The following is a 27,294-nucleotide window of genomic DNA, read 5'->3' on the forward strand; positions in this document are numbered from 1 at the left end:
TTCCAAATAAGGTCACATTCACATATACGAGGAGTCAGGACTTCAGTAGCTCTTTTGTGGGAAGGGGTTGGTGGGGGGCATAGTTCAACCTCTAACTGTGGCCCACCTAAGGCTTTGAATCTGGGGCTGAAGATTTACAAATGTTGGAGAGCTGTTCATGATCAGCAACAAGCTGAGACTTTCTCCTATATGCCAGTCAGGACTGAAGGAGTCAGGACAAGGGAAGGACAGTGCTCCTGCATTACAGTGATATTTAGGGCCCAGTCCAGGTGCTTACTGATTCACTTTGCTGTACACCTGAAACGAACCCAACATTGTAAATCAACTATAATCCAATAACAGTTTTTAAAAATAATAAAAAAATAAAATAAACCGTCTTCTACCCCATCATTGGTACTTTGGGAAAAGAGGCTTAGCTTAGCCATATAATAGTTCTTCCAGCTTCCCAGACAGCTCTTGTGAAAGGGGAAGATGGGGGAAAATGCAGCCTTCCAAAACTCCAGGCAGGGTGGTGGAGGGCAAAAAACGCACCTCTCGAATCTGCCTAATATGGTTGGGCTGGGATAGCAAATTCAGACAAATAACAGAGTCTTCATCGGGGGTATGTGTAAAGAAAGGACAACAGTAAAGACAGTAGTGGGAAATCATTTATTTTCATACTATTTCAGTGAAACCTGAAGAACAATCTCTCTACTAAGAGGGATTTGAGAGGAGGGTGCAGGGAAGTGAGAAGGAGGAGATTTCTTGCTCTGTCAGATTAGATTTTCCCTAGTCGAAGGGGTCACATAGATTTCGTAGAGTTGGGAGGTCCTCATCTTGAGTTCCCGGGCCACCTGGCAGATGGATAAAGGCCAGCAGCAGTGCACTGCCAGCCAGTCCTCGCACAGCGTGCCCTAGGGGAGACCGGGTCTCTGTTCTGGCTCAATCACACAGGCTCAGTTCCCTTTCCCAGGAACCTCTGCAGTATTACCTCACGGCCCATCCCACCCACTGCCCCCAAGATCCACCACCACCCTGAAGTTATCGCCCAGGGACACAACTCCACCACGTTACCCAAGTGCCAAGCAGCTCGACTGCTAATCGATCCTTGCAATTCAGAGACCTGCCCTCAAGACTTCATACCTGAAACCACTGTCTCACTGACAGAAAATTCTCTGTCAACATCTTTTTATTTCCTCTTAGAACTTAATGTTTATAATTATTTTATTTACTTTTTTAGAGTAATAAGTGCACATGGTCCAAAATCCCCACAGTAAGAAGGGATAGGAAGTAAAAAGTAAATCCCCCCCTTCTACAGCTCTCACCAGCCACCCAGTTACCTGTCAGGGGGCTACCATTGTTGGTAGTTCTTATATACACTTCCAGATAAATTCTATGTTTAGGCAAACATATAGATACATACAGATATATACACATTACATTTTACCTACATATATATAGTCTTTTTAAGTAAATCGTTACATACTTATATGCCTTGCTCTTTTGTTCACTTAAAAATATATCTCGGGCTTCCCTGGTGGCGCAGTGGTTGAGAGTCCGCCTGCCGATGCAGGGGATACGGGTTCGTGCCCCGGTCTGGGAAGATCCCACATGCCGCGGAGAGGCTGGGCCCGTGAGCCATGGCCGCTGGGCCTGTGCGTCCAGAGCCTGTGCTCCGCAATGGGGGAGGCCACAACAGTGAGAGGCCCGCGTACAGCAAAAAAAAAAAAAAAAAAAAAATATATATATATATATATATATATATATCTCAGGGATCATTTCACATGAATATATAAAAAGATGCCTTTAACTAATGAGAACCTACTGTACAGCACAGGGAACTCTACTCAGTGCTCTGTGGTGACCTAAATGGGAAGGAAATCCAAAAAAGAGGGGATATATGTATACGTGTGGCTGATTCACTTTGCTGTACAGCAGAAACTGACACAGCAGTGTAAAGCAACTATACCCCAATAAAAAAAAAATAAAATAATAAAAAGATGCCTTTTTATCTGTCCACATCTTAGTAGGTATGACATGTCTGTCCTCAGTCTCTCATTGTACCTCAGCCTCAGCTGCACTGGAAATTGTCTGGCTCTTTGAAGGGTCCCCAGGGAACCCCCAAAGTGAATTCTGTATATGCTGATGGGCTACATTTTAGGTGAGATTATCCCAAGTGTATCCTCCAAATTTGGTGCACTTCTACCTATCATCTTCTCTGGATGTAATAAGAGACAGAGAAAACAGAAGTGGCCAACGATCTACATTATAATAGGTCCCCCTTGGAAATACCCTTCACAATGTGGCATTTTCGTTAATATACATCCTAGTAACAAATGAAATCAGAAATTTCTTCCCTTTCCTTTCTCAAAGTATTCCACTAAGTGTGGTGTTTTTAAGCATCCTCACCCACACCTCATTTTTTTAAAAAAATCACAGGTTTGAGAGGCATCCAGGTTCTCATATAGATCCAGCTTCACATATGCATCCAAACACACTTACCCGTATTTTATGTCTCTCTCTGGTGCCAATTCTTAGTGCAAAGGTGGACCCAGGTAACAATGGCCAACAAAAACACTCTCCATAATGCCTGGCGATGTCACATTCAAGACACATGGGACAAAAGAGACCACAGAAACCTGTCAATAACCACATAAAAGCAAGCTCAGGTTCTCAGTTGTGCTTGGAGCAACTTCACATCTCAAAGAGCATTTATGGCCCTATGCCATCAATTTAATACTGCATTGTCCCCCTGCAATCAGGGACTGAGAATGAATAACCAATTTGCAAAACTCACTATATGAGAATTGCCATAACTGAGCCACATCAAAATTGTCTTCTTTTGTTAAACACTGGCAAAGCTGAACCTACTACAATTCTGTTAACGTTCACTACAGTAATTGTTTTTTCTGTCAAGAGAAAAGCATTAAATAATTTTTTATAGTTGAAACATAACTGTTGCTTCTCTTATGTTCATCTATCTAATTTCAATATTTAAAATAGACACAGTATATGATACTTTTGAATAGCAGGCGCCTTTTCTATAAATGTGATTGAAAGCTCTTATATGGTACACTGATTCTGCCTGCTATTCTTATAATGACTTTATTCTATTTCTCAGGCCAGAAGGTTTCTCTAATGTTTGCAGTTTCACGGAGCCACTGACATCTGCCAGTTTTAATCTGTAAACTAGTAGAGGCTTGGTTCCTTGAACATCAGCTGGAAACAGTTGGTCATTTATTCATTCGTTCATCTTTAACTACTGATATTGTTTCCTACACATCTTGCATGAACCATTAACACAGAGGTTCTCTTTTAAATACGTTTTGGGTCACGGAACCTTTTGAGAATATGGTGATAGCTATGTACTTGCTCCTGAAGGGGAGAGAAAAATACATGAACACAGACATGCAAAATTGTGCATTCAATTTCACGGGGTTCAAGGATCCATTGAAAACTATCACTGGACCACAGGTTAAGAACCCCTGGTAAACGATTAAGATGCTATATCATTGCAAAAGATGACAACCTTGACGAATACAAATAATTTGAACTATGAAAGAGCAAAAAAACTAAGCATAACCTTTAAAAATGTATTCAATAAATATGTTATTGAGGCATAATTTATAAACAAGAAAATGCACAAATCATAAATGTTCAGTTGGATGAGGGTTTTTTTTTTTTTTTTTGCGGTATGCGGGCCTCTCACCGCTGTGGCCTCTCCCGTTGCGGAGCACAGGCTCTGGATGCGCAGGCTCAGTGGCCATGGCTCACGGGCCCAGCCGCTCTGCGGCATGTGGGATCCTCCCGGACCGGGGCACGAACCCGTGTCCCCTGCATCGGCAGGCGGACTCTCAACCACTGCACCACCAGGGAAGCCCAGTTGGATGAGTTTTGACAATCATATTCACCCACGTAACCAAACGTGTAGAACACTGCCATCACCCCAGGGAGTTCCTGTGTGCCCCTTCCCAGGCAATCCCAGTCCTCCCACCCCCACTCCAGACATATCACAATTCTGATTTCTATTCCCATAGATGAGTTTTACCTCGATTTGGACTTCGTATCAGTGGAATCATGTTTACTTTTGTATCTGACTTCTTTTGTTCAACATCATGTTTCTTGAGATTCATCTATGTTCTTATGTATATCTGCAGTTTGTTCCTTTTATTGTTGAGTAGTATTACCAATGTATAAATGTTCTACAAATTGTCCATTCTCCCACTGTTTATTCCATTTTTTGCTATTATGAATAAGCACTATGAATATTCATATACAAGCCTTTATGTGGACAAGTAGTTTCATTTCACATGGGTGGATTCCTGGAAATGGAATTGCTAGGTCATGGGGTAGACTTATGTTTAATTTTACCAGAAATTTACAAAGAGTTCTCCAAAGTATTTGTACCATTTTACCCTCCCACCAGCAATGTAAGAGAGTTTGTTGTTCCACATCCTCACCAACATTTGCTATTGTCAGCTTTTTTTATTTTATCCATTCTAATGAGTGTGAAATGGTAGTGTTCATAGCCTTCTAGTGCACCAGACACAAAGGCTCACATACCATGTCACTAGCATACTAGAAGAATTCCTTGTCAAACACCTGTCTCTGTTGCCTCATCCCTCCCTCCTTCTTCAACAGTGAGGAGTGCAGAGTCCCACTTCTAAATTCAGTGACAAAGAAGCAGAAATCTAGGAATGCTGTTTTATCTTAGAACCTCCAAGGGATGTGCCTGGACTCTGGACTTCTCCAGTTTCATATAAGAGGTGAGGTAGCACATGTGCACGGAGGGCATGAGGACTGGAGCAGGGAGGGGGACAAGGAGCAGCCTATCTTTGAGGAACAGAACATCTATTTCATCAGGAATCTTAAGAAAATCACTAAATCATGTATTATAGGCATCACTTGGCCCAAAGCAAACACTAAATTCAGCCCTGATTAAGTCTGGGATGTTTTGTCCCACATTTTAAAAAAATCATTACTCCTAGCGAGATCAGCAGGTCCCACTCAGCACTGACAACTGGTATAAACAGGTCAGAGGACAGCAAATGGCCCATGAACGTGCAGTGAGTTCGGAGTGGTAATATTGTATGCAACCCTGAATTAGGGGACTTTGAGATCATGGCACATAAAAATCAATCAAAACTTATGCATGAATTACAAAATACTGTAGTGTATATCCCTGCAAATAAAAAATTAATCAAAAGTTGCATAATTATAAAGCTAGCAAGCTAAGTGAGTAATAAATTGTGTTTACACAATTGCCTGAGCTGCACCACTTTAACTGGCAGAGAGAAATGCCCGCCATCCTCAATAAGCATATTGTAAAGAAATTATTTTGTGCACTGAAACTCCTGTACCTTATTTTTATGACTCATATAACACATGCTGTTAATTTTATTTTTAAGCCTTTCCATTTGTATATCCAGGTTATCTTAGTGTTCTTTATGAGGGAGTACTAGATACTGAGGAAACACACTCAAAACTCAATTACCTTGGGAAAGAAGTCAGATATGATTAAAAAAAAACAAAACACTATAAAAGCCAAAATTGTATTATATAATAGATAATATTTATACAGATTTCACCATGTGCCAAGCCCTGCTAAAAGTACTTTACATTTATTAACTCATTTAATTCTCACAACAAGCCTATAAAATTTACTATTATTAGGCCCATTTTACAGATGAACAAACTAATGCCCAGAGGACTTAAGCCATTTGCCTAAGTTCATACATTTGTTAAGAAGGGGCAGAGGTTATGTTTGAACTCAAGTAGTCTGGCTCCAAGGTCTTAACTACTACACATACCACATATGCCCAAATGTTCTCATGTTTTATGTATTTAACTAGTAAACAATTGTGGACTTGTGTGTTCTAAGACAGTGTCCTCACTACCATTGTTTGGTATTTATTCCTGTGGAGAGTCTGAAATCATGCAACTTCTTTAGGAAAGATCCTTGGGTCAGGTGTACCGAGATGGAGTGCTGTGGGATAAACACTGTCCTCAACAACAGATGCACAAGGGTAGGATGATGGAATCCTTTGTCTTCAGCGGGCTCTAGGAGGAAATTTCACTAAACAAATCACAGACCAAGGATAAGTATCCAGAACATACAAAGAATTCCTGCAAATTAATATATCAAGGATTAAACAGAAGAAGAAAATGAACACAAGACATGAACAGGTAAAGAAGAAATACAAATGGCCAAGAACAAACATGAAAAGCTGCTCAATATCATCAGTAATCAGGGACTTGCATACTGAAACGATCAGAAACTATTTATTACCTATAAGAATGCCAAATTTTTCTAAGGTTTTTTTTTTGAATTATTTATTTTTTTATACAGCAGGTTCTTATTAGTCATCAATTTTATACACATCAGTGTATACATGTCAATCCCAATCACCCAATTCATCCCACCACCACCACCCCACCCCTGATGCTTTCCCCCCTTGGTGTCCATACGTTTGTTCTCTACATCTGTGTCTCAATTTCTGTCCTGCAAACCGGTTCATCTGTACAATTTTTCTAGGTTCCACATATATGTGTTAATATACAATATTTGTTTTTCTCTTTCTGACTTATATCACTCTGTATGACAGTCTCTAGATCCATCCACGTCTCAACAAATGACCCAATTTTGTTCCTTTTTATGGCTGAGTAATATTCCATTGTATATATGTACCACATCTTCTTTATCCATTCGTCTGTTGATGGGCATTTCTGTTGCTTCCGTGACCTGGATATTGTAAATAGTGCTGCAATGAACATTGGGGTGTGTGTGTCTTTTTGAATTATGGTTTTCTCTGGGTATATGCCCAGTAGTGGGATTGCTGGATCATATGGTAGTTCTATTTTTAGTTTTTTAAGGAACCTCCATACTGTTCTCCATAGTGGCTGGATCAATTTACTTTCCCATCAACAGTGCAAGAGGGTTCCCTTTCCTCCACACCCTCTCCAGCATTAGTTGTTTGTAGATTTTCTGATGACGCCCATTCTAACTGGTGTGAGGTGATGCCTCATTGTAGTTTTGATTTGCATTCTCTAATAATTAGTGATGTTGAGCAGCTTTTCATGTGCTTCTTGGCCATCTTTATGTCTTCTTTGAAGAAATGTCTATCTCAGTCTTCTGCCCATTTTTGGATTGGGTTGTTTTTTTAATATTGACCTGCATGAGCTGCTTGTAAATTTTGGAGATTAATCCTTTGTCAGTTGCTTCATTTGCAAATATTTTCTCCCATTCTGAGGTTGTCTTTTCATCTTGTTTATGGTTTCCTTTGCTGTGCAAAAGCTTTGAAGTTTCATTAGGTCCCATTTGTTTATTTTTGTTTTTATTTCAATTACTCTAGGAGATGGATCAAAAAGGATCTTGCTGTGATTTATGTCAGAGTGTTCTTCCTATGTTTTCCTCTAAGAGTTTTGTAGTGTCCAGCCTTACATTTAGGTCTCTAATCCATTTTGAGTTTATTTTTGTGTATGGTGTTAGGGACTGTTCTAATTTCATTCTTTTACATGTAGCTGTCCAGTTTTCCCAGCACCACTTATTGAAGAGACTGTCTTTTCTCCATTGTATATCCTTGCCTCCTTTGTAATAGATTAGTTGACCACAGGTGCATGGGTTTATCTCTGGGCTTTCTATCTTGTTCCATTGATCTTTGTTTCTGTTTTTGTACCAGTACCATATTGTCTTGATTACTGTAGCTTTGTAGTATAATCTGAAGTCAGGGAGTCTGATTCCTCCAGCTCAGTTTTTTTTCCCTCAAGACTGCTTTCGCTATTCGGGGTCTTTTGTGTCTCCATACAAATTTTAAGATTTTTTGTTCTAGTCCTGTAAAAAATGCCATTGGTAATTTGATCGGGATTGCATTGAATCTATAGATTGCGTTGGGTAGTATAGTCCTTTTCACAATGTTGATTCTTCCAATCCAAGAACATGGTATATCTCTCCATTTGTTGGTATTAGCTTTAATTTCTTTCATCAGTGTCTTATAATTTTCTGCATACAGGTCTATTATCTCCCTAGGTAGGTTTATTCCTAGGTATTGTACTCTTTTTGTTGCAATGGTAAATGGGAGAGTTTCCTTAATTTCTCTTTCAGATTTTTCATCATTAGTGTATAGGAATGCAAGAGATTTATGTGCATTGACTTTGTATCCTGCAACTTTACCAAATTCATTAATTAGCTCTCATAGTTTTCTGGTGGCATATTTAGGATTCTCTATGTATAGTATCATGTCACCTGCAAACAGTGACAGTTTTACTTTTTCTTTTCCAATTTGTATTCCTTTTATTTCTTTTTCTTCTCTGATTGCCATGGCTAGGAATTCCAAAACTATGTTGAATAGTAGTGGTGAGAGTGGACATCCTTGTCTTGTTCCTGATCTTAGAGGAAATGCTTTCAGTTTTTCACCATTGAGAATGATGTCTGCTGTGGGTTTGTCATATATGGCCTTTATTATGTTGAGGTAGGTTCCCTCTATGCCCACTTTCTGGAGAGTTTTTATCGTAAATGGGTGTTAAACTTTGTCAAAAGTTTTTTCTGCATGTATTGAAGTGATCATATGGTTTTCTTCTTCAATTTCTTAATATGGTGTATCACCTTGATTGCTTTGCGTATATTGAAGAATCCTTGCATCCCTGGGATAAATCCCACTTGATCAGGGTGTATGATCCTTTTATTGTGTTGCTGGATTCTGTTTGCTAGTATTTGGTGAGGATTTTTGCATGTATATTCATCAGTGATATTGGTCTGTAATTTTCTTTTTTTGTAGTATCTTTGTCTGGTTTTGATATCAGGGTGATGGTGGCCTCATAGAATGAGTTTGGGAGTGTTCCTTCCTCTGCAATTTTTTGGCAGAGTTTGAGAAGGATGGGTGTTTGCTCTTCCCTAAATGTTTAATAGAATTCACCTGTGAAGCCATCTGGTCCTGGACTTTTCTTTGTTGGAAGATTTTTTTTTGATTAATTTGTGCTTTTATTTGCCAGTATAACTACAGTAACCTGCAAACATTTTTATTCTAGAAAGCACATTTTACATCACAGTCCAAAAAACACATATATAATGTGTATACATATATAAATGTGAAACAAAGGTTTTGCAAAAAACGTCTACCCCGAGTGTTAATTCTTTTTAAGACTTTTTTTAAAAAACTAAGCCTGAACTGCACTGACACATCATAATCACCAAAGTCCCTAGTTCATCTTAGGGTTCACTTTATGAAGTGAATATTGTGGCACGTTCTATGGGTTTGGACCAAAGTATGATGACATAAAATCATTATAATGTCATACAAAGTATTTTCACTGCTCATAAAAACTTCTGTATTCTATGTATTCATCTTCCCTCCCCCACAAACTCCTGGCAACCACTGATCTTTTTATTGTCTCCATTGTTTTGCCTTTTCCAGAATGGCATATACACGGAATCTATTTTTCTTTTTTCCTTGAAGAGAGGGGTTCAAAGCCTTTATGCCTGTAACACCACACATGGCCCAGCCACATGTGGACTGGACAGGCTCCAGGTGGCAAACACCTCCACTAAATACTGTAGCTTTCCTTCCAGTACTGAGCCCTGTCCCACTGGTACTGCCCAGCAGCCACGTGCAGGTGAAGGGGGGGATATGTGTTGGCTATCTGTTCATAGGAAGGCCACAGGTTTTGTGCCCCTTGTCACAATGAACCCTGATTCCTGTCAGGTGTGTTGTAAACAGACAAGCCATTTCTTCAGACCCCCTGCTCTGAGCACACCCCATGTTGGAAGATTTTTAATCACTGTTTCAATTTCATTGTTTGTGATTGTTCTGTTCATATTTTCCATTTCTTTCTGGTTCAGTCTTGGAGGTTATACTTTTCGAAAAATTTGTCCATTTCTTCCAGGTTGTCCATTTTATTGGCATAGAGTTGCTTATAGTAGTCTCTTAGGATGCTTTGTATTTCTGCGATGTCTGTTGTAACTTCCCCTTTTTCATTTCTAATTTTATTGATTTGAGTCCTCACCCTCTTTTTCTTGATGAGTCTGGCTAATGGTTTATCAATTTTGTTTATCTTCTCAAAGAACCAGCTTTTAGTTTTATTGATCGTTGCTATTGTTTTCTTTGTTTCTATTTCATTTATTTCTGCTCTGATCTTTATGATTTCTTTCCTTCTGCTAACTTTGGGTTTTGTTTGTTCTTCTTTAGTTCCTTTAGGTGTAAGGTTAGATTGCTTATGTGAGATTTTTCTTGTTTCTTGTGGTAGGCTTGTATAGCTATAAACTTCCCTCTTATAACTGCTTTTACTACATCCCATAGGTTTTGGATCATCGTGTTTTCATTGTCATTTGTCTCTAGGTATTTTTTGATTTCCTCTTTGATTTCTTCAGTGATCTCTTGGTTATTTAGTAACATATTGTTTAGCCTCCATGTGTTTGTGTTTTTTACGTTTTTTTTTCCTGTAACTCATTTCTAATCTAATATCATTGTGGTCAGAAAAGATGCTTGATATGATTTCAATTTTCTTAAATTTACTGAGGCTTGATTTGTGACCCAAGATGTGATCTATCCTGGAGAATGTTCCATGCACACTTGAGAAGAAAGTGTAATGTGCTGTTTTTGGATAGAATGTCCTGTAAATATCAATTAAATCTATCCGGTCTATTGTGCCATTTAAAGCTTCTGTTTCCTTATTTATTTTCATTTTGGATGATCTGTCCATTGGTGTAACTGAGGTGTTAAAGTCCCCCACTATTATTGTGTTACTGTCAATTTCCTCTTTTAGAGCTGTTAGCAGTTGCCTTATGTATTGAGGTGCTCCTATGTTGGGTGCATACATATTTAAAATTGTTATATCTTCTTCTTGGATTGATCCCTTCATCATTATGTAGTGTCCTTCCTTGTCTCTTGTAACATTCTTTATTTTAAAGTCTATTTTATCTGGTATGAGTATTGCTACTCCAGCTTTCTTTTGATTTCCATTTGCATGGAATATCTTTTTCCATCCCCTCACCCTCAGTCTGTATGTGTCCCTAGGTCTGAAGTGGGTCTCTTGTAGACAGCATATAGATGGGTCTTGTTTTTGTATCCATTCAGCAAGCCTGTGTCTTTTGATTGGAGCATTTAATCCATTCACGTTTAAGGTAATTATCGATATGTATGTTCCTATGACAATTTTCTTAATTGTTTTGGGTTTGTTTTTTTCTTCTCTTGTGTTTCCTACTTAGAGAAGTTCCTTTAGCATTTGTTGTAGAGCTGGTTTGGTGGTGCTGAATTCTCTTAGCTTTTGCTTGTCTGTAAAGCTTTTGATTTCTCTGTCGAATCTGATGAGATCCTTGCCAGGTAGAGTAATGTTGATTGTAGGTTCTTCCCTTTCATCACTTTAAACATATTGTGCCACTCCCCTCTGGCTTGTAGACTTTCTGCTGAGAATCAGCTCTTAACCTTATGTGAGTTCCCTTATATGTTATTTGTCTTTTTCCCTTGTTGCTTTTAATAATTTTTCTTTGTCTTTAATTTTTGTCAATTTGATTACTATGTGTCTCGGCATGTTTCTCCTTGGGTTTATCCTGCCTGGGACTCTCTGCACTTCCTGGACTTGGGTGGCTATTTCCTTTCCCATGTTAGGCAAGTTTTTGACTATAATCTCTTCCAATATTTTCTCAGGTCCTTTCTCTCTCTCTTCTCCTTCTGGGACCCCTATAATGCAAATGTTGTTGTGTTTAATTTTATCCCAGAGGTCTCTTAGGCTGTCTTCATTTCTTTCCATCCTTTTTTCTTTATTCTGTTCCACAGCAGTGAATTACACCATTCTGTCTTCCAGGTCACTTATCCATTCTTCTGCTTCAGTTATTCTGTTATTGATTCCTTCTAGTGTAGTTTTCATTTCAGTTATTGTATTGTTCATCTCTGTTTGTTCTTTAATTCTTCTAGGTCTTTGTTAAACATTTCTTGCATCTTCTCGATCTTTGCCTCCATTCTTTTTCCGAAGTCCTGGATCATCTTCACTATCATTATTCTGAATTCTCTATCTGAAAGGTTGCCTATCTCCACTTCCTTTAGTTGTTTTTCTGGGGTTTTATCTTGTTCCTTCATCTGGTACATAGCCCTCTGCCTTTTCATCTTGTCTATCTTTCTGTGAATGTGGTTTTTGTTCTGCAGGCTGCAGGACTGTAGTTCTTCTTGCTTCTGCTGTCTGCACTCTGGTGGATGAGGCTATCTAAGAGGCTTGTGCAAGTTTCCTGATGGGAGGGACTGGTGGTGGGTAGAGCTGGCTGTTGCTCTGGTGGGCAGAGCTCAGTAAAACTTTAATCTGCTTGACTGCTGATGGGTGGGGCTGGGTTCCCTCCCTGTTGGTTGTTTGGCCTGAGGTAACCCAACACTGGAGCCTACGTAGGCTCTTTGGTGGGGCTAATGGCAGACTCTGGGAGGGCTCACACCAAGGAGTACTTCCCAGAACTTCTGCTGCCTGTGTCCTTGTCCCCACGGTGAGCCACAGCCACCCTGCCTCTGCAGGAGACCCTCCAACACTAGCAGGTGGGTCTGGTTCAGTCTTCCCTGGGGTCATTGCTCCTTCTCCTGGGTCCCGATGTGCACACCACTTTGTGTGTGCCCTCCAAGAGTGGAGTCTCTGTTTCCCCCAGTCCTGTCAAAGTCCTGCAGTAGAATCCCACTAGCCTTCAAAGTCTGATTCTCTAGGAATTCCTCCTCTTGTTGCTGGACCCCCAGGTTGGGAAGCCTGATGTGCGGCTCAGAACCTTCACTCCAGTGGGTGGACTTCTGTGGTTTAAGTGTTCTCCAGTCTGTGAGTCACCCAACCACCAGTTATGGGATTTGATTTTACTGTGATTGCGCCCCTCCTACCATCTCATTGTGGCTTCTCCTTTGTCTTTGGATGTGGGGTGTCTTTTTTGTTGAGTTGCAGTGTCTTTCTTTCGATGATTGTCCAGCAGCTAGTTGTGATTCTGGTGTTCTCACAAGAGGGAGGGAGAGCACGTCCTTCTACTCCGCCAGCTTGGTTCAGGGCTGGCCACACTCTAAGGTTTTTAGAGCATGTCAAATGCTGTGGGGCACTGCAGAGAAATAAGTGCTCCATACACTGATGGAGATGGAAATTGGCACAGTCACTTTGGAAAGCAACTTGGCTGAATCTCGTAAAATTTTAAATACTCTGGGATTCAGTAACTCCACTTGTTAGCATCTACCCTAGAGTAATGCTTACACATGCACACAAAGAGGCCGGTACAAGGATATCCACAGAAGCATTATTTGTGGCTTCAAATTTAAAACGAGTACATTAATAGACGAACATGTAAATAAACCATGATGCTGCAGATCATACTAGGGAATAATTAAGAACGCAGTGAAAGATCAATTAAGTACCAACAGAGATAAATCTCTAAGACATATTTTGAGTTAAAAAAATCAAATTGCATAGTGATATTACAGCATAATACCATTTACGCTTTGTTTAAAAACTTACGAAGCAGGGCTTCCCTGGTGGCGCAGTGGTTGAGAATCTGCCTGCCAATGCAGGGGACACGGGTTCGAGCCCTGGTCTGGGAAGATCCCACATGCTGCAGAGCAGCTGGTCCCATGAGCCACAACTGCTGAGCCTGTGCATCTGGAGCCTGTGCTCCGCAACGAGAGGCTGCGATAGTGAGAGGTCCGCGCAGTGCGATGAAGAGTGGCTCCTGCTTGCCACAACTAGAGAAAGCCCTTGCACAGAAACGAAGATCCAATACAGCAAAAATAAAGTAATTAATTAATAAAAACTCCTACCCCCAACATCTTCTTAAAAAAAAAAAAAGTTACGAAGCAATAGTATATGTTACTAATAGATGCATATGTAAATACAGAGAAAAAGATCTGGAAGAAAACACTCCAAATTTATTTAATAAAAAGGAGTGACATGGTTCCCTTTTCTGTAATGTTTCATTTCTTTGATAAAGTGAATATATTCATGTGTTATTTGTGAAGTAAAAATATATATATATATATATATATATGCAAGTATGTATGTGTGCATATGTGTGTGTGTATACTTTTTTTAAAAAAAGAAGCTCAGGCTCAAGAGAGATCCATGCCGTAAATTCAGCCTCTTCCTCTTACCCCCAAAGGCCTGCTGGTCATGTCAGCTCCCACAGCCTAAACGTTCCTGGCCTATTCTCTAACATGAACTCCACCCTCAAGCATGGAATGTGGTTCATTATTCATCCCTCTAACTCACAGGGGGAGTCGAGATAAAAAGAAGGCTACACAAAACCACAGTGTGGAGCCCCAGAGAGCAGAAGTAGGAAAGGTGGGTGGAAACTGCAGCAAGGCACATTTCAGATCATTATCACAAAAAGGCAGAATCTAACAATAAGAGATGCTTAAAAAGGAATGGGGGGGCCTCCCTGGTGGCGCAGTGGTTAAGAGTCCGCCTGCCGATGCAGGGGATACGGGTTCGTGCCCCGGTCTGGGAGGATCCCATATGCCGCGGAGCGGCTGGGCCCGTGAGCCATGGCCGCTGGGCCTGCGCATCCGGAGCCTGTGCTCCGCAACGGGAGAGGCCACAACAGTGAGAGGCCCACATACCGCAAAAAGAAAAAAAAGAAAAAAAAAAAGGAATGGGGGTCTTCCCTGGTGGCACAGTGGTTAAGAATCCGCCTGCCAATGCAGGTGACACGGGTTCGAGCCCTGGTCGGGGAAGATCCTACATGCTGCGGAGCAACTAAGCCTGTGCGCCACAACTACTGAGACTGCGCTCTAGAGCCCGTGAGCCACAACTACATGGGCCTAGAGCCCATGCTCCACAACAAGAGAAGCCACCGCAATGAGAAGCCCATGCACCGCAAGGAAGAGTAGCCCCCACTCACCACAACTAGAGAAAGCCCACATGCAGCAACAAAGACCCAACTCAACCAAGAATAAATAAATAAATAGATAAATAGATAGATAGATAGATAGATAAATAAGGAATGGGGCATGCTCATACATTGTGGGTGGGAGTGTAAATTAGTACAACTTCTAAATGGAGAGCCTTTTGGAAACATCTATCAAGATTTTAAAAAGTATGTACTATCTGACCCTCAGCAATTATCCAACAGATAACTCACGCACATACAAAATGGCACCTATACAAGAATATTCACAAAGCACTGGTTTGAATAGCAAAAAGTCTGGAAACCACATAAAGATCCACTGATAAGAATTTTTTGATAAATAAATTATGGTACATTCATACAATGGAATCTATGCAGCAATTTAAAATATTAGCTTCAGAAGTGCTGATATGGTCTGCACAATATGGTCACCTATATTGTTAAATTAAAACAAAATAAAGATGCAGAACTGTGTGTGTTTACAATTCTATTATTTGTGTCAATTATATATACCACATATACAGAAAAAATCTGGAAGGATACCAAAATATTAACAATATATATCTCCGACAGCTGGGATTACAGGATACTGCTTTCTTCTTTTATAGTCTTTTGCATTTTTCTTTTTTACCATGATTATATGATACTTTTATAATAAAAAGGTTAACCTATTTTCATTAAAATTTTTTAAATTTTTTAAATATTTATAAGCATATAGACTATATTGGGGCTCAGGTAAGAGTGGAGGCCTCTGGGCAGGGCAGGAGAGCAAGGATGGAGTTGCTGCTTTTCATATACCTAAGGGGTAGGTACTTTTGAATTTTGCATCATGTACCTGGTAACCTATTAAAAATCTTTTTTTTTTTTTTTTTTAAGCACTGAGATGGCTCCAAGGGAGAGGAGCCTCCTCCCCAGAAATGTTCAGAAAGCCAAGGCTGTCAGGTCCTTACCAGGCTTGCTGGTATCAGGCTTGCTACAGAGGGGACTTAGACAAGCTGGTGAGGGGCCAGACCAGCTGACCCCAATATCCCTTCTGAATCTAAGTCTTTATGATTGTTTCAATGAAGTGCAGGAAAGAAGGAAGCAAGTGAGAATACAGGTTAAAATTCATTCATAGATGTGTCGTTCAGGAAATATTCATAAGCACCTTCTATTGGTCAGGTGCTCCACTGGGCAAGACCAGTGAGCAGGGCCAGTGGTCCCTGCTTTCAGACTGCAGTGTACAGTGTATAGTTTACCCAAGATACAGTTCAAGGACACGAATCCCAGTCTGAGGCCTTTTCATGTCTCCTTCCTCTTCCAGAAAACCAAAGAAATTCTTGGACTGCTTCACCCTACCCACATTGGGCCTCTGATGTCTCCTCGTCCACACAAAGCCCTTTACTGCCTGGTGCTTGTGGTGCCTCCACAGGAAAGGTGATTTTAGTGGCTGGTTCTTACCCATCTCTCAGGTATCAGCTTAAGTCAGTTCCTCAGAGAGGCCATCCTTTGCCCCCTGTAATTTCCTTTCAAAACACCTTGTTTATTTCCTCCACGGCACTCAGCACCACTGCAATTATTTCGTCTATTTGCTTATTGCCTATGTGCTCTCAGAGACCGTCTCTGTCTTAATCACTATTATATCTGTAGCGCCTATCACATGACCATACATAGGTAGGAACTCAGTAAAGGCTGGCTGAATTACAAACCAGTGTTGATTACACCTTCCACATAAACCTCCTCTGGGGCAACATCAAAAACATCCCCAGGGCCTCCCTGGTGGTGCAAGTGGTTAAGAGTCCGCCTGCCGATGCAGGGGATACGGGTTCGTGCCCCGGTCTGGGAGGATCCCATATGCCGCGGAGCGGCTGGGCCCGTGAGCCATGGCCGCTGGGCCTGCGCATCCGGAGCCTGTGCTCCGCAACGGGAGAGGCCACAACAGTGAGAGGCCCACATACCGCAAAAAGAAAAAAAAAAAAAAAAAAAACATCCCCAGCTGGAACAGCCAGCCTTTCACCAACAAGGCCATTTCACAGCCACTTATTTCACCTCCGCTTCAGCTTCACATCTGAGCTTTCAGAAACCACATCCTCAAAGGACACAAAAGCACCCATTTTCTCATCCCAGGGCAGTGTGAATTCAGAAGAAAGCACAGAGGTGGGAAGAGGGAGGCAGTTTAAAAAACAGAAGTGTAATTAAATGAAGAAGCAAAATGTCAAAAATAAATGGAAATTATCACTCTTCATAATGTACCCTTTGCTTAATGAATGAAAAATTGTAGCAGTAATTCTCAACATTTAATGGTAAACTATCCCAAGATGGGAATCTGACGTGAAACAAAGTCATGGAAAGAAGATGTCCCTTTTGTTTCCAAGTTTGTCACAACTATTGTCACAGTGATTTGCTTAAAATAAAACTTTGTGGATGAAGTAGCCCTTTTAAACAAGGAAGGAAAAAAACCTAAGACTCGTAGCACTCATACTCCAACTGCATCCTGGGAATCATGGTGCAGATCACCAGTGTATAAATTGATACTGCCTATAAATTTTCTCTTGTGAGACCATTAGCTTAGAGATACTATGAGCAGTCACAAAATGGAGGCCCATCCAGGGAACAACAATTAGGACACAGTACATTCGAGATCAGCCAATACTGTATATCCATGGCCTCTCCGCCACCGATCACGTCCAGCTGTAAAGAATACTGTATTCTCCACATGTCATTCCTTCTTGCCCCTAGAATGCGCTCTCCAATGGACAAGTAGGGACCCAGAAGACCCCTGTGGTTGGTCTCCTGAACACTGATGGGGGTGGAGCGCAGAACTAAGCAGTGAAACAATGTTTAAGGCTGAGGGGGTGGCATGTGGTCCTTTCTTTGGTCAACTTTTTAGGTACTCTTGGGATTGGGCAGCAACCAATCTAAGTCTCCTGATTCTACTCTTTGCTCTCAACATTCTGGAAAATAAAAATTTATAACAACAATAACATTAATACCTAAGATTTATTAAGTGCATTATTGTATATTTGTTGGAATTTTCATAGTAACACACCCCAATAGTAAATTTAGGAATTTATTCCTTCCCTATTGTGGGAAATAAGAGAACTGTCATTCAAAATGCCCTGGCCTAGTCAAGCAGCAGTTATGACCTATGCTAGGCAGATTGGGCTCCATTGCTGAAACAGCAATTCTCAGACAGGAAAGCAAAAGGATTAAAATGTTTGGAGTTGACCAGACTTTCAGCTATCTCCTGATAATGCATCTTGTCCCTCCTGAGCTTAGCTTTTAGTTGATTTCCTGATTTTGTGAGCTACCCCATAACCTTCTAATGAAATCCTATGTTTGCTTGTGTATTAATTTCCTAGGGCTGACATAACAAAATACCACAAACTGGACATCTTAAAACAATAGAAAGTATTCTCTCATTGGAGAATTCTGGAGGCTAGAAGTCTGAAATTGGCGTGTTGGTAGGCTTCATCCTGGAATTTCTGGGGGAAAGTCTGTTCCATGTCTCTCTCCAAATTTTTGGTTGTTGCTGGCAATCCTTGGCATTCCATGGCTTATAGATGCATTATTCTAATTTGTGCCTGTCTTCACATGGCCATCTTTTCTGTGTGTGTGTCCAAATTTCCCTCTTCTTACAAGAACACCAGCCACTGGCTTAGGGCCCACCCTAATCCACTATAACCTCTTTGTAACTTGACAACAATGCAAAGAACCTATTTCCAAATAAGGTCACATTCAGAGGCTCCAGGTGGACATGAATTTTGAGGGGACACTATTTAACCCAATATATAGCATGCAACCAAAAAAAACTCTGATCCAGTTATGTTCCAAACCAGTGTTCTAGAGTGGGTTCTATGCATTATCTGCTTTAATCTTGACAATCTTTAAGGTGGGCACCTTTATTTACCCCCATTTCAGAGCTGGAAAAATGAAGGCCCTGAGAATTTGTTCAAGGTCAAATGGCCAGTAAGAGGCAGAGTTAAGATTCAAGGCAAGGTCTATATCCAATACAAATGTGCTCTCCTTACCACTATATTATGTTCCAGGCTTTGCTCTACTTAGAAATGCATTGATACCCTCACCCCTCCAACCACCAACTATAAGCTATGAAAGGAAAATGGTCCACTTCCCAAACTGGGGCTAGGTCTCCACATCTCCAAGTAGCTTTTCTGCCTTCTCTGTACCACAGTACTGGGTGACAACCAAAGTCAGAGAATGTGGACAAGAACCAGGAAGAATCCTGAGTGATTCAAAGAACAGCTGCCATAATTGTCTGGTCAGAAGTACACATGGGTAGCTGTGGCAGGAAGAAATCTGCTGAGCTCTGGGTCAGATGGTCAAAGGGACAGCAATGGAGGGTAGTGTTTGGTGCCGGGCAGTCTCTTCTCTATGAGGCACAGGCAAACAGTGAAGGCTCAGGCTTGGATGATCAGAGCACCAAAAATTTTGTTAGAGTTTTTGCCTCAGCAAGACTCAGCTGAATAAGGACGTGGATCAGGTAGCAGCTCAGAGCTCTCTGGTTGATCCATCTTGTGAGGCTTTAGGATAAATTCAGGTCTTGCCAGACCCTCTAAAGGGTGGGGGAGCCATATTCTTCAAAAATAGCAGATCCAGAGTCTGTTGAACTTAAGAGACTGGCCCTCATCCATCAAAAAGGACAGCCCCCCACCCCCCCCTCCGCAAAAAATAAAATAAAATAAAGATTCTGTGACCGAGTTACTCCCTAGGGCAAGAACATCAGGTCCTGGAAAAGGATACTGACATGTGGTACCAGAGATGGATCAGAATGTCCTAAGGTAAAAATAGAATCAATGTGCTTTGAACTTCAAACCCAGTGGAAAATCAGGCAGCTAGAGGACAGTGTTGTTGGTACTTCTTTACAGCTAAGCCAGTGTCTGAAAAGATTTCAATCAACAAAGGGAGCTATTCAACCTAAATGTCCATCAACAGAAGAATGAATAAAGAAGATGTGGTACATATATACATTGGAATATTACTCAGCCATAATAAAAAGGACGAAAATTGTGCAATTTGCAGAGACGTGCATAGACCTAGAGACTCATACAGAGTGAAGTCAGAAAAACAAATATCATATAACATTGCTTATATGTGGAATCTAGAAAAACGATACAGATGAATTTAATCGCAAAGCAGAAATAGAGACACAGACATAGAGAATGGACTTATGGATACAAGGTGGGGAGGGTGGAAGGGATGAATTGGGAGACTGGGATTGACATATATAAACTACTGATACTATGTATAAAATAGATAACTAATGAGAACCTACTGTATAGCATGGGGAACTCTACTCAATGCCCTGCAGTGACCTAAACAGAAAGGAAATCCAGAAAAGAGGGGATACATGTACACGTATAGCTGATTCACTTTGCTGTACAACAGAAACTAACACAACATTGTAAAACAAATATACTCCAATAAAAATTAATTTAAAAAAAACAAAGGGAGCAGCTTTTTATGATTGGTCTTATTCAATGATTGGTCTTCCTCACTATTCTGTGAGGAAAGTACTACACTTTCCTCACAGAAATACTAGAGATAAGCAAAAAGAAAAATTATTCATTAGCATACCATCTGGAGACACTTGCTGTAAACATTTTATTTATATCCTTCCAGATATTTTTCTAAATATTCCCCCAAATTAATGTCTAATGTACATGGTTTTACAATCTGATTCTTTAACTTAAAATTGTATCCCAACATTTTTCCATCTCAGGAAGTATTATTCTACAACATGACTTTTCATGGCTGTATAATTCATTGTATTGAAGCCCCCACTGAACATTTAGGTTGTTCCAGATTGTAGCTACAATAACCAATGCTGCAACATTTAATGATGCTGCTAAATCTTTGCACATGATTTATTTCCTTCGACTAAATGCCTAAAACTGTAATTACTGGGTCGAAGGCTACATAACACTTGAAGTCCTTTTTATAGGTGTTACTAACCATTCACTGGGAAGCTTGTACCAATTTATACTCCATCAGCTGCAGATAAGGGAGCCCATTTTGTGCGTCTTTACATGCAATGGATTTTGTCATTTAAAAAAATCTTTGAAGTCATCACTTATTTTATAAAAACATCCACATCCCTGAAAAGCAAGATCCTTCCTGCCAAGGAGTGTATTTGAGCCCCTAGAATATTAGTCTAGTTAGTCTGAAACCATTTAATTTCTGTCCTTGTGCCTGACGCAGATTTTCTACCCACTGGTGTCTTAGGAAATAAAACAGTAAAGGAGAACTTAAAGGAAGAGAAAAAACATACAAATTCTCCTATCTCTGCAGACACTGAAGAGGCCGGTGCTCCAGTCCCCACCAGTCTGGACAATCGTTGTGACTGTGGTCCTGCCACTGGCTCCCCGGACAGGCTGCTTCACCACAGCCTGGGCTGGTGCATGGCTCCTGGAGAGTCAAAGATGGTGATTAACTTGGAAACAAAGAAGATGGTTCAGAAGGATAATCATCAAGCCAAGACACAGTGATAAAAGAGATAGAGACCCAGTGATGCCCAGTGGCTCTTATTTCATAGCCCAAGCTGACTTCACCATCTCCCTCCCTCCTCCTCCATTGTACCTCCTCCTCTGATTTTTTGCCCCATTTCTATTAATGGCATTATTATTCCAAGTTCTGTCACTCAGACTCAGTGTCCAGTCTACTTCCTCAGTGTTTCTCAGTGTTTAATAATAAATTCACAAATTTGGAACCAGGAGTCCTCAGTTCAAGCCCCAGCATGCCACTTCCTGGAAGCCTGACCTTGGTTAAGTGGCTTAACCTCTCTGTTTTGTTTGTTCAAACTTAAGATGAAAAAACTACCTCACAGGGTTATTATGTGGACTGAAGGACAGGTAATTTGTTTATTGTGCACACAGCATGTGTAACAATGTGACCCTGAGTAAGGCTGTATGCAAGGATTTTGAAACTTTGTTGAAAAGACAAATAAGGAATTGGACTGAATGGTACATCTAAATCTGGACGAGGCTACTGAGGTGGGACAGGTAGTATCATTTAAATGAATAACGCAGACTTCAGAATATATCTTGATATCAAACCACTATATGGTTTTCCTCGTGCAGCCACATAGTACAACTCTGGTTCGATTTTCCCTGAAGGGCATAGATATTCCAGTCATTCTGAAATAGAAATACAGGCCCAGGGGGTGGGCTTCAAAAGTGAGGTGAGAAAAAAACTTCCTTCTCTTTCTGGGGCTGAAAGTTAGTTTTGCCTGAATGCCTACCACAGGGATACCTGGAGTGAGTCCTATAGTGAAGGGTAAGCTGTTATCTAGCCTCATGGAAGGGGCATGTCAAGAGTGGGATAGAGGGGCCCAAGAATGAGAATGAGTCTCAGCCTGTACATAGTAGCAGTTATTCTGTTTGGGGCTACCCTTTTAGCAAGCTTCATTAAGAGTTTTGTACCTGGTCTCTGATGTGTTATGAGGAAATAAAGAGCTTGCCTCATACTTGAGAGAAAATAAAAAGACAGCAGAATTTCTTCCTGTAACAGCTGTTGTTACAGTAATAGTCACCAAAATTCTGCACCTGGGACACCTGGGACACAAAACCTAGAGGCCAGAGTAGAATACTCCTGGGCATCCTTAAGGCAACACCCTGTGGGCATCTTGGAAACAGCTGTGGAGCCCTTTGAGAACATATGATTTGGGACATTAAATCCAATGGGATTTCAAGTTATCATAATATGGGGAGCACTATTCTTGCTATTAAGATCACATCTCTTTTTCATTCCACCAATACTACCCACACCCTCCCAAAGCTGACAGCACATTAGCTTGTTAAAAAAACAAATTCCTAAGCCTCACCCCAGACCACTGTACAGGACTCCAGGGATGAGGTATAGAAATCAGTGTCCATAATAAAGTTCCCAGGCAACGCCCACGTAGTCATCCTGAGAACAGCCTGAAACCTGATACAGGTGGACTTGGAGACCACTGATGATCACTGCAATGGCTTCTGCATCTCCTACCAGGTAGGTGGCGATGTCAATGTAACAGAGATGGCAAGGAAAGTAGAATAGGAGGTAAGGCAGAAGGGAAGAGGATGCTGGGAGCAAAGGCAATCTACAGAGCCAGTGAGACATGAGGGGCATCCCAGCCAACAGCTGAGAATGATGCACAAGAGCTTGGAAGAGCGAGTAGAGTTGGGAGTGACCTATCTAGAAGTGTGAAAGTAGAGCTATGAAACATCCCCACCCTTTTATCCATTCGGCATTATAGACAATATGTAGGGTCTCACAAGCTTTTCAAGAACCTATCAAAGTGTTTGAGACCTGGAAAAAAGTATTGGCTACAAAATATAAAAACTGCAAAGTAGAAATTAGTTATTGCTCAATTAAACACAAAAACCTAGCATGATACCTGTCACATGAATGTCCAATTTGGAATTCACACATATTTTATTACATTTGAAAACAAATTACAATTCTCTCATTTTGCAAAAAAAAAAAAACAAGAATGAATGACTGCTAAGAAGCAGCAGCTAATCATAAATTAAATTACTCAAAGCCAAGTAATTTCAAAAGAAAAAAGAAAAAAAAAAGGGTATAACATATGTATGGGTACATGTTAATATATTTGCTATGATGTGGGCTAAAGCTTACTGCTATGGATTGAATTGTGTCTTCCCAGATTCATATGTTGAAGATCCAGCTCCCAATGTGACTGTATTTGGAGGTAGGGCTTCAAGGAGATAATTAAGGTTAGATAAAGAATAGGGGTAGGATCCTGGTCCGATAGGATTGCTGGCCTTATAAGAAGGGAAAGGCCATGTAAGCACTGAGAGAGAAGGCTGCAAACCAAGAAGAGTCCTCACCAGAACTGGACCATGATGGCACCCTTATTTTGGACTTCCAGCCTCCAGAACTGTGAGAAAATAAGTATCTGTTCTGTAAGCTACACAGTCTGTGGTATTTTGTTATGAAATTCTGAGCAGACTAAGACACCTATGAAGACTTCAGATTGGTCCTGAAGAAACTACCTCTATACATATCTTATCTCCTCTACTTCCATGTGGACTCCTTGAGGTCAGAGGGCACCTGCTGCTTCTCCCTGTATCCCCAGAATCCAGTGCACTCCTTGAAAACTAGTGGGTGCACGACAACTGTTGAATTGGATTAAACTCAATTCACACATCTCTTCCATTATATCTGAGTCCTCCTCAAATCTAGCTTCAGATTATGTGACCTTAACCAGGTTTCATTCTCTAGTAAAGGCACAACTCTCAGATGTGAATTGATTACATAAAAACATCAAGAGTTTTTATAGAGAGTAGCCTAAAATCTTCCTGCATGCCTCCACATAACCCAGGGCATTTACCTCTCAACGTGATCCCTGCAAGTTGGGACTTCCATTATTACACTAAGAGTTTCCAGCAGTTTTAGTAAAGCACTTTCTTAGCGCTGAGCCCCTAGATTAGATTTTCCCCTGAAACGCACTTATAGCTTGGAGCCCTAGAAGAGAATTTTCTGCTTCTATCTCAGCATTATATGTGTAACACCTATTATGGCAAGGAAGCCTGTCCTCTAGCTATTGCAAATCAAATAACTAAGAGGGTAGCTTTTCCTTGGTGGGGAAAAAAAAGGGGGTTTTGTGTGTGTGTTTGCCTAATTTTGAACTCAAGAACTGTATTATTTTCTTTCCTTAATACTCTGAATCTTTGGTGATTTTTATATTAAAATGTTTGAATTGACATTCATTAGCTAAAACATTTCAGTTCAAGATTATAGCTCATGTGTCAAAATTAAAATAAGAAGCATAGCTACCCTTCACCAAGTACCTGCTATGTGCCAGGCACTTAGTAGTTCCTTTAAGAATTGAATAATTATTCAGGGGCTGCTACAGGTGTCAGACTAAAGTAGCTATTGCAGCTTCCTACGTAGCTTTTAGCTCTGTATATTACTCTAGATAGATAGAATCTTACACTACCAGTAATAAGAATGAGTTTGGAAGTAGTGGGTGAAGCTGATGGTCACACAGTTTCTAAACCAGAGTAGGTATCCATTTGCCATCAAATTCAGCAAGTTCTTCATTTAGTGTAAAGAGGACAGAGCTTCGATTCAGGCACACTAAAGTACAAATGTGGCTCAGCTGCATTCTAGTTGTTTGACCCTGTAAAATACAACTTGTCCCAGTCCTCAGCTCTGGTCTCCTCTTCCATAAAATTGGATTTAAACTATCGTACCTCCATAGTCGCCCTGAGGATTAAACAAGATTATGTACTTGGCATATAGTAGGTATGCAGTTGATGGCAGCTACCATTATTATTTAAATTAAGGATCTTGCACATACCCTAGGGCATCCTGAACACTTTTCTGAGAAACGAAGAACAGAGGGAGGCGAGAGATTGGGGGCAGTTTCTCAGTTGTCATATGTGCTATCCAAATACCTTAAAATTCAATCAGGGTGACTAATCATCCCAGTTTGCCCTGGCCTAAGGGTTTTTCCAGGATGGAAAACTTTCAGTGTTAAAATTAGAACAGTCCCAGACAAACCAAGAGGGTTGGTCACCATAAAGGAGAGAAGCAGAGAGAGGCTTCAGCTGGTGGGAGGCAGAGGACTGACTGCAGTCATTCTAGCTATCAGCTCCTACCAAACAACAGAGTTGAGACGGATGAGACACACAGCCTTCCCCCTTTCAGCCTTACCCTAACCTTCACCGCTTCTAGCAGCTAAACACATTCCCCACTGCATGTTCCCACACACCTGGTGCTTCAGCCTGGGTGGGGGGGTTTCATGTCACCCTCTACCTTAATGAAACTTGCAGTACTAAGAGTCTGTTCTGCCTTCCACTGAGGCCTCCTTGGTTAACCATTTCAAACTCTTAACTGAAGTCAAAACTCTTGAATTTTGATTTCAAAAGGGTGGAAATTAATGGCAGCCACCAGAAATAAAGTTTCACTTGGTCAGGGTGCAACATTTTCAGTTAAGAATAGAGACACCTTTCCATCCAAGCCAGCTCTTCTCTTTTCACCAGCCAAGCAAGGCCAGCAGGAAATAATCAGTTGCCTCCTTTTCAAGTACACATGGGAAATAAGAGCAGCTTTCTTCCTGAGCCCAGTTTTCTTTTTCCTGGCTCCTCATAAGAGGAGATTGATTTGATATTCCAACCAAAGAGCAAAAGCTGGGGGTAAAATCACCCTACTCCCTACCTCAAGCCGGAAATAAAATGTTGTTCATCTTCAGATGATATGAGTGAAAGCAACAGAGGTGAGTGTGTGTTGAAGAAGGAAATATCCTCAGGAAACTTAGAGAAGTAATTTCCAAACCAATTCATAGTTAATAGGTACTTTCTTGTCACTTGGGATATCCTTTTCCCTTCAACAATAAGCTGACTGATTCTAAACTTAGGTTCATTCCAAAATGAAACATCTAAAGAATGTTGCCTTGATATTCTGGAATCTGAGGTCATAGCAGTGTAACTGGCAGACATCTTATTTCTTTAAAGACACGTACACAGTTAACAGTGGGCACGTCCATCTTACTAACCTGAAGGGAGATACTGCTGAAGATAGAGTGTAAGTTAAATAAAAAGAAAACTTCTCTTTGGTGGAAAAATCCCTTTGCTTTAAGAGATAACTCTAGCAAACATTTATCTAGCTAAGTGTCACTTGACCTTTCCTTAGGGGACTCAAAAGGCTACAGATTTCCGCCATGCCTTGTAACTGAGAAGTAGTGGGGGCCTCTCATCATCCCCAGGGCTGCTGGTCCAATTCAGCAAGAGGGTATGAGTTCCCACAAATAACCTGAAAACAGAGACAGAAAGAAAGGTCTTTGCAGCACAGATATCGTGCTTGAAACCACCTAATAAAAGATGGTTTCCTAAAGTTTAAGCTATGCTGAGTTGTCCCAAGTCTCTAAGGATTTTTACAACTTCTAGATCTCCTACTCTTCCATGGACTTCATTGAGCATGCCGGGGAAGTGGTGCTTCTTCCCTACACAGCCCAAATGGAACCTGGAACAAAGCAGGGCTTGGCTGGTGATCGCCTCCCTACTGCTCTGAATCTTCAGGGTCTTAGGAGCCTCTGAAGTATGCCTCTAGAGCATGTCTTATAGAGGCACGGACACCAGAAACACTAGGAAAATGTTCCTAGAGGAAAAAAATTAGAGAAAATTGCACATTGAGGGGAGGGGTCTGCAATAAAAATTCAATGTTATTTATACTAGAAAGACAACAGGCGGAAATTGCCAACTCTACTATATATTCTCATCAGACCCATAGAGAATGATTGTTTCGGGTTCTGAACTTCAAAGCATTTACTTAACAGGGTTGTTAGCAAAAGCCTATATAATACCTCCCAGATCAAGATCCTTCAGATACAGCTTCATAATTGCCTTCACTCACTAGGCTCTGGACAACTCTCATTGTCTTCTTAACTGTAAGGATGCATCCCACATGAAGGACAGCCATGTTTCTTCTGCTTACCACTCTATTCCAAGTGCTTAACACAGTGTTTGAAACAC

At 40.8% G+C, this 27,294-nt stretch overlaps 1 protein-coding gene and 1 non-coding gene across 2 annotated transcripts; both read right to left on the bottom strand.

Moving 5' to 3' along the window:
- Nucleotides 1-752: 752 nt before the first annotated feature.
- On the bottom strand, nucleotides 753-26,106 carry PLAC8L1 (PLAC8 like 1). Its single transcript, XM_060092034.1, has 4 exons — nucleotides 25,982-26,106; nucleotides 21,087-21,223; nucleotides 2,482-2,618; nucleotides 753-893 (listed from the first exon to the last, which is right to left on the bottom strand). Exons 1-4 carry the CDS (start codon nucleotides 26,104-26,106, stop codon nucleotides 753-755), a joined length of 540 nt encoding a protein of 179 aa, XP_059948017.1.
- LOC132487301 (small nucleolar RNA SNORA11) lies at nucleotides 9,603-9,732 on the bottom strand. Its single transcript, XR_009531589.1, has one exon. It is a non-coding gene; the product is annotated as a small nucleolar RNA SNORA11 (small nucleolar RNA).
- Nucleotides 26,107-27,294: the final 1,188 nt, after the last annotated feature.

The sequence above is a fragment of the Mesoplodon densirostris genome, chromosome 3, assembly GCF_025265405.1.
Source record: "Mesoplodon densirostris isolate mMesDen1 chromosome 3, mMesDen1 primary haplotype, whole genome shotgun sequence".
Lineage (NCBI taxonomy): Eukaryota > Metazoa > Chordata > Mammalia > Artiodactyla > Ziphiidae > Mesoplodon > Mesoplodon densirostris.

Coding starts and splice junctions, on each gene's coding strand:
- PLAC8L1 (XM_060092034.1), bottom strand. CDS start 26,106: ATGAATTGGTTTGGAAATTACTTCTCTAAGTTTCCTGAGGATATTTCC. Junction 2,619..21,086: donor CTGCAGAGATAGGAGAATTT/GTATGTTTTTTC, acceptor GGTTATTGACAG/GTTTCTGTGGTCTCTTTTGT. Junction 894..2,481: donor GAGAGAGACATAAAATACGG/GTAAGTGTGTTT, acceptor GGTCTCCCCTAG/GGCACGCTGTGCGAGGACTG.